The 8,578-nt window shown below is 35.3% G+C and overlaps 1 protein-coding gene across 1 annotated transcript; it reads right to left on the reverse strand.

The window, feature by feature from the left end:
- Positions 1-7,229: 7,229 nt before the first annotated feature.
- On the reverse strand, positions 7,230-8,171 carry OR8K1 (olfactory receptor family 8 subfamily K member 1). The gene has a single exon (XM_003920091.4). It carries the CDS (start codon positions 8,169-8,171, stop codon positions 7,230-7,232), a length of 942 nt encoding a protein of 313 aa, XP_003920140.2.
- Positions 8,172-8,578: the final 407 nt, after the last annotated feature.

Here is an 8,578-nt window from a genome sequence, read left to right on the forward strand (position 1 = left end):
CAAATAACATCACAAATGGTCACATATTCACATGCTTTTAAATATTATTTATACTCAATGTAAGGCTATTATCATTTTTGATACCTAAAATTTTTCTAGCTCTGAAACAAGGCAAAATTTTTAATCCACTCCAGTAAATTCCATCCCAAAGTTGCTGCTTCCCATTAAGTAATGCAACTACCCCTCTTCTAAGATTTTCTAAAACGTGTATGTCAGGGGAAAATACCTCTTTTAAAAAATATTCCCAATTAGTGGGAGAATAAATGGCTGACACTGGTAGAAAAACCTTAGTTAATTGGAATTGACATGCTTGAAATTGCTATGATTTATATTACCACATATTAGTTTATCTGTACTAGAACTTCACATAAAAGGGAAAATATGTGTCTGGTTAATGCTATTGAAATTGATTTGTGCTGCTGCATATAGCAATAGCTCATTCCATTTTACTGTTGAGTAGTATTCTATTTTAGGAATACAGTATTTTCATTTGCTTATGAATAGTTGATATATTTCCATTTTATACTACTTTGAATACAGTTATCAATAACATGAATGTACATGTTTTTTAGACATGCTTTCATTCCCCTTTGGAAAACATTTAGAAGGTGAACTCTGTGAACATGTGGTAGTAATGCATTTAACCTTATTTATAACCACCACACTGTTCTCCAAAAAAGTGAAGTACCATTTTACATAGTAATCAGCAAGTATGATAATTTTAGGAGCTAATACTCTTCATCATGTTGACACTCAGTACTTGGTAATGAAATATTGTAAATTTTACTCAAACCAGTTGATGGAAAATAGTATCCCACTGTTACTGTAATTCTATTTCCCTGATAGCTGAGGATGTTGGGCCTCTTTATCATGTGCATATTGACGATTATTACTTACTATGTGGAGTATCTTTTATCCTATTTGTATTTGATTGCTTTTTAGTTACAGTTTGTAGGTGATATTTATATGTATCTAAGGTCCCATGTAAATTAAGTGGGCTTTTTAGTAGATAATCAACCGAATGTCCATGTGTACATGTGTTTTGGACTCTGTTCTGTACCACAAATCTATTTATCTATCTTTATATAGTGCTGCATTATCCCCAGTACTGTAGGTTTATAGGCAGGCATCGAGTAGGTATTGTGAGTTCTCTCACATTGTTTTTCAAGATTATTTTGGCTATTCTGAATGTTTTCTGTTGCATATAGAAGCAGATCTAAAGCCAGGTATGGGGAACCTTGCTTTTATGCCATGAGACTAGGTCTGCAACTGTCCACTCTTTTTTTTTTTTTTTTGAGAGTTGACTTTATTGAATCTTTCAAGCCCTTTAATGTGATTTTAATCAAATAAATAATTTTTAATTTTGCATTCATGTATCATCAGTTTATATAATATTAATTATATCATAGAATTACAATAAAAAACACAAATGGAATATATTGGTTTGAGAACAAACACAAATAAAGCTTAATTAGCAAATAATTGAACTGATGAGAAAGTAGTAATGGTAATATTAGCCTACCACATTGGGACATCCATCAGTGCATTTTATAGACAAATGAACAGGTTGTGTTAATCTGGCAATGTGGTTATGTGGAGATCAGTTTGGTGAAGAGACCAGGACATGTTTCTGCTCTTCCCGTATTACAGTGCATTTGATCAAGTGGGTTCCACAGCCTTGAGAGGAATGTCTACTTTAAGAAGTTAAGATTTCTTTTTTTCTTTGTTTGTAATTGTGCTTTAAGTTCTGGGGTACATGTGCAGATCTTGCAGGATTGTTACATAGGTACACACGTGCCATGGTGGTTTGCTGCCTCCATCCCCTGGTCACCTACATCAGGCACTTCTCCCAATGTTATTCCTCCCCAACCTCCCCGTCCCCCACTGTCCCTCCCTAGCCCCCCACCACCCTACAGACAGACCCCAGAGTGTGATATTCCCCTCCCTGTGCCCAAATGTTCTCATTGTTCAACATCTGCCTGTGAGTGAGAAAATGCAGTGTTTGGTTTTCTGTTCTTGTGTCAGTTTGCTGAGAATGCTGGTTTCCAGCTTCATCCATGTTCCTGCAAAGGACATGAGCTCATTATTTTTTTATGGCTGCATGATATTCTGTGGTGTATATGTGCCACATTTTCTTTATTCTATCTATCATTGATGGACATTTGGGTTCGTTCCAGGTTTTTGCTATTGTAAACAGTGTCACAATGAATGCATGTGTACATGTTTCTTTATAATAAAATGGTTTTTAATCCTTTGGGCATATACCCAGTAATGGGATTGCTGGGTCAAATGTATTTCCATTTCTAGGTCCTTGAGGAATCACCACACCGTCTTCCACAATGGTTGAACTAATGGTTGAACACTCCCATCAACAGTGTAAAAGTGTTCCTACTTCTCCACATCCTCTCTAGCATCTGTTGTCTCCAGAATTTTTAATGATCACCATTCTAACTGGCATGAGATGGTATCTCAATGTGGTTTTGATTTGCATTTCTCTAATGACCAGTGATGCTGAGCATTTTTTCATGTGTTTTGGCCTCATAAATGTCTTCTTTGAAAAGTGTCTGTTCTTATCCTTTGCCCACTTTTGAATGGGTTGTTTGTTTTTTTCTTATAAATCTGTTTTAATTCTTTGTAGATATGGATATTAGCCCTTTGTCAGATGGGTAGATTGCAAAAGTTTTTTCCCATTCTATTGGTTGTCAGTTCACTCTAATGATTGTTTCTTGTGCTGTGCAGAAACTCTTAAGATGATTAGATCCCATTTGTCTATTTTGGCTTTTGTTGCTATTGCTTTTGGTGTTTTAGTTATGAAGTCCTTGCCTATGCCTATGTCCTGAATGGTATTGTCTAGGTTTTTTTCTAGGGTTTTTATGGTGTTAGGTCTTATGTTTAAATGTTTAATCCATCTGGAATTAATTTTAGTGTAAGGTGTAAGGAAGGGGTCCTATTTCAGCTTTCTGTACATGGCTAGCCAGTTTTTTCAACACCATTTATTAAACAGGAATCCTTTCCCCATTGCTGGTTTTTGGCAGGTTCATCAAAAATCAGATGGCTGTAGATATGTGGCATTACTTCTGAGGCCTCTGTTCTGTTCCATTGGTCTATATTTCTGTTTTTGTACTAGTACCATGCTTCTTTAATTATTGTAGCCTTGTAGTATAGTTTGAAGTCAGGTAGCATGATGCCTCCAGCTTTGTTCTTTTTGCTTAGGATTGTCTTGGCTATGTGGGCTCTCTTTCGGTTCCATATGAAATTTAAAGTGTTTTTTTCCAGTTCCGTGAAGAAGGTCATTGGTTGCTTGATGGGGATAGTGTTGAATCTATAAATTACTTTGGGCAGTATGGCATTTTCATGATATTGATTCTTCCTAAACATGAGCATGGAATGTTTTTCCATCTGTTGTGTCCTCTCTTATTTCCTTCAGCAGTGGTTAGTAGTTCTCCTTGATAATGAAAAGTATTTATGGCAAACCTGCAGTGAATATCATACTGAATGGGCAAAAATTGGAAGCACTCCCTTTGAAAACTGGCACTAGACAAGGATGCCCTCTGTCACCATTCCTATTTAATAAAGTCTTGGAAGTACTAGCCAGAGCAATCAGGCAAGAAAAAGAAATAAATGGTATTGAATTAGGAAAAGAGGAAGTCAAATTGTCTCTATTTGCTGACAACATGATTGCATATTTAGAAGACCCCATTGTCTCAGCCCCAAATCTCCTTAAGCTATAGCAACTTCAGCAAAGTCTCAGGATACAAAATCAATGTGCAGAAATCACAAGCTTTCCTATACACCAATAATAGACAAACAGAGAGACAAATCATTAGCTTAATCCCATTCACAATTGCTACAAAGAGAATAAAATGCCTAGAAATACAACTAATAAAGGGTGTGAAACACCTGTCCACTCTTAAAACAGTAACCTTTGGTGGCAGTTATTAAAGTTAATATTACAGCTTGGTACCTTAAAATTGAGCCTAGCTGAAATTTGTACCTTGGACTCAACCCTATGGTGTTAGATTAAGGATGAACCATTTGGTTGCTTAGGATAAGACAGTAAAGGAGATAATTATTCTCCATTGAGCTATCTCTTTCACCATTTTTAAGTTAGAATGGCTAAATGTTTGATGCGGAAAATATGAAGTCTGAGAAAATTCCTTTAAGAGAAGAATGTCTTGCTGTCTGAATAAGGAAGCCATGGAGTGAGAATTGAAGACATTCATTACAGAGCTTATGTAGGAAATCAGCCTCAAGAGTTTTTAGAAATAATTTGTAGTTGGGTTTATGCAATCTAGTCATTAGGACCTCTCAACTTTTGTCATGTAAACATTAGTAATACAGATGTATTAAAATATATTTGGTAAAAGCTTTTAGTGTACCAAGTCATTAATTAGACAGGGAGTGAAAATAAATCAAATAAAGCTAAAAGTTTTAACTATGGGAAGAAGTTTGAGAATATATAAATACTAAAGGAATTTTATATAGGCTGGCAGCATTATTTTTCAACTACTCATGCTTATTGTGGCAAACAGAATATGTGTTTTGTGGCTATTAAGGACAATAGCAGTGTCCAACTGTGATGGAATATTATAAACTTTTTGTAGAAAAGAATGTAATGTTTGAAAACCATCTATATTTTATCTATGATATCAAATAGCTGATTTTAGACACACTACTGTCATTTTGCATTTTTGTCATCACACAATGAAAACAATATTTTAGTAAATGTTAATATGTCATAAAAAATGGACAAAAGAAGGAACACTACTTGGAAAAATTCACATTTCACAGCATTTATTCTCATTAAAATTTTTTAAAATTATAATTTATATATAGAAAATATTTACCCCCAACACATTATTAGAATGTAGAATAACCAGATGCATTTATTCTAGAAATAAAAATTACCAGTATATTATTTTATAATCAAGGTATTTATTACAGCACATGTTTTTGGTGGCAATTTAAATAATCTAAGCTGTCAACAACCAAAGTTCATCAATCAAGAAATGGCCAAGTACAAAGTGATTTGTCTATTTTCCAGAGCTGCACGCTGATCTTAAAAATAGGAAAAAGAATTTTCATTGGTCAAGAGAATTCTGCTGATGAATTCTAAAGTAAAACACAAATTTGCAGGAAACATAATATAGCATGTTTTTTTTAATGCTATTAATATTATTTAATTTTAGTTCTGGGTTTTAGAAAGGGATAGAATTGTACTATTTGGGAAGGGAAAATACACAAAACTAGAGTTATATTTATGCATTATAATATAAATTGTTACTGTGGGCCTGGCACAGTGGCTCACGTCTGTAATCTCAGCACTTTGAGAGGCAGAGGTGGGTGAATTGCCTGAGCTTGGGAATTCTCAACCATCCTGGGCAACACAATGAAACCCCCGTTTCTACTAAAATAAAAATAAAAAAATTAGCTGGGTGTGGTGGTGTGCGCCTGTAGTCCCAGCTACTCGGGGGGCTGAGACAGGAGAATTGCTTGAACCTAGGAGGCGGAGGTTGTAGTGAGCCGATATTGCGCCACTGTATTCCAGCCTGGGTGACAGAGCAAGACTCAATCTCAAAAAAAAAAAAAAAGTTACTCTGGAAAAGTAAAATTGATTCATAAAAATTAATAGGCTTATGAGCAGGATCAGATGTTATCAAAGTCAGAAGTAAATTTGATATAATTGGATAACGTAATTTTGTATTACCGTTATTATGATCAATTTATGTTTAGATGAAGTAGAATACAGTGAATGAAAGAAGGTGAAAAAGGAAAGAAAATAAATGGATCTGGCTAAAGACACCATGGTTCATTTTCTGATTCAACTTCTCACAATTTTACTTTGAACACTAGATTAAATTGAAACACGCACAATTAGAAAAGTGTATATATTTTTTACAATCTAAAAAAAGAGGCCCATTGAAACAATGGGAGAATATTAAAATGTAAGGAATCCATTTATTTGATGAGTGAGAGTACACAATGTAAATGCAGCATTAGGTTAGTATACATTCCATGCCACTGTGTATACAGGCTCATGAGAGAGACAAAGAAGACAGGAATGAAAACGCAACTCACTCTCGAGTGTATCAGTTTTCTTTAATCTGTGTTATTATCTCCATATATTTTTCTCAATTCTGTGTTAATGCCATTACAATAGATGACCAGATAACTTATTTATCTTCAGGTTGTCAATTCTAAATCAGTGTATCAGGAAGTTATCAGAATCCAGTGTTCGCAATAGTGATAGGATCTGTCAAGGAAGATCTAGAATATCCAGTATTTTTCTCATCACTCCTAATCAAAAGCCTACTTTATCTCTAATATATACAATAGTAACTTCATCCGATTGAAAACCTCATTCGGAGGTAGCATACTTTATTGTGTTCTTAGCTCTAATTTTTAAACAGCTTCCCCTCCCCTCTCCTCCCCTCCCCTACTTTCTCTTTTTCCCTTTTTCCCTTTCCCTTTCGCTTCCCTTTCCAGAGTCTCTCTCTGTCACCCAGGCTGGAGTGCAGTGTCGTGATTTCAGCTCACTGCAACCTCCACCTCCCAGGTTTAAGAAATTCTTCTGTCTCAGCCTACCGAGTAGCTGAGACGACAGGCACACACCACCATGCCTGACTAATTTTTGTATTTTTAGTGGAGACAAGGTTTCACCATGTCGGTCAGTCTAAATAGCCTTTTCATGTTGTGTTATAATCACATACTTACTTACTTTCTGGCAAAAAGTACAGGTTGCACTAAGAAGACAGGTTTTGTCCAGAAAAAGAGGAAAATCCAATTACTTTCTTGCTTCCTATCTAACCTACACGTTCTTTCTGGTTCAATCTTATTTGTCTTTAATACTCAGTGTCTGCTATGAAATATCTATTATTAATTTTCTGGTTACTTTTACTCCCTTTGAACGATATAAGCTTTTCTTTTTAACTCTGCAACTGTAAACTTGATATAATTTGCCTTATTTATAAATAGTAGAGGTTCCAACATGATCTTGAAAATTGCTTAGGACATGTATTACCTGAATATAGTATTTATTTATTCCATTGAGGTGACAAAGAATATGGGTTGCTCTAAGAGGACATGTTTTGTCCAGTAAAAGAAGAAAACCTAAGCAGATAGAATATTTCTACTTCTTGATGTTATAGTTGGTTGGACAGAGTACTAAACAAAGATTATTGTACACAAGTACGCAACTGGATATTATGATATTAACTGGGAATTTTGAATCAATTGGTCAAAGTTCTCTTTAGAGCATCTTTTACTTCTTTGTTCCTTAGGCTATAGATCAATGGATTCAGCACAGGAATCACCAGGGTGTAAAACACTGAGGCCATTTTATCAGTAGCCAAAGTATGACTGGACTTGGGTTGCAAGTAAATAAATAACAATGTCCCGTAGAACACAATCACCACTATCAGATGAGAGCTACAGGTGGAGAAGGCTTTGTACCTTCCTTCCTTTGAATTCATTCTGAGAATGGCCACTAGAATAAATGTGTAGGACATAAGAACAATTGAGAGGGAGAAGAGCAAATTACAGCCTGAGAAGATCAAAATTATTAATTCTAATTCATGTGTGTCCGAACAGAGTATGGACATCAGAGGGATAGAGTCACAGTAAAAATAACTGATGATGTTTGAGCCACAGAAGGACAGTTTAAATAACTTAATTGTGAGAAATAGTGACACAAATGTGCTATAGAGATAGGGAACGAGTACCAGCACCCAACACACTTTCTCTGCCATGATGATCACATATAGAAGAGGTTTACAGATGGCTACGTAGCGATCATAGGCCATTGCTGATAGAATAAAGAGCTCAGTGATGATGAAAATCTCAAAGAATGCTAGCTGAGTGGCACACCAATTGTAGGAAATTATATTTTTGTTTACTGTGAAGTTTGCCAACATCTTCGGGGCAATAACAGTGGAGTAACCAAGATCAGTAACTGACAAATGTCTAAGGAAAAAGTACATGGGGGTTTGTAGCTTGGAGTCCAAGTAGGTCAAGATAACCATGCCCAGATTACCCATCACTGTGGCCAAGTATATGATGAGGAAGAGTCCAAACAGTGGAGCCTGAAGCCCAGGGTTGTCTGTAATTCCCATGAGAATAAATTCAGTCACCTTGGTCACTGCTGTGTGATTGGGCTTCTCCATATGGTTCATCTTGGTGACCTGTGCAAACTGTAAAATCAGTATTTATTGTATTTGAAACACTATCTTCTAAGAAAATCAACAATATGACATATGAGTCATAGAGGTATTCCTTTATTTCAAATTCTAAATAGAGACTCCTCTTGCCATCGGGTAAAAACCACACAAAGCTACACTCACATTCATTAAAACTTTGATAAAGTGTGAATTTAAAGGGGCAAGATATTTTGAAGTTGTTGTTTTGATATAGCTACTCTGACCTACTTTTTTTTTTGACCCAAAGTCATTTTTAGTATGTAAAAATAGCTACCACTTCTGTTTCTGCTTACCACAATTTTCAAGTAAAACAAATATCTATACCTAAGCCATTAAATCTTACATTTTTGCTGATCATTGAAAGGAGCAAGACAAGATTTTCC

Source organism: Saimiri boliviensis, chromosome 6 (assembly GCF_048565385.1).
Source record: "Saimiri boliviensis isolate mSaiBol1 chromosome 6, mSaiBol1.pri, whole genome shotgun sequence".
NCBI classification, from domain to species: domain Eukaryota; kingdom Metazoa; phylum Chordata; class Mammalia; order Primates; family Cebidae; genus Saimiri; species Saimiri boliviensis.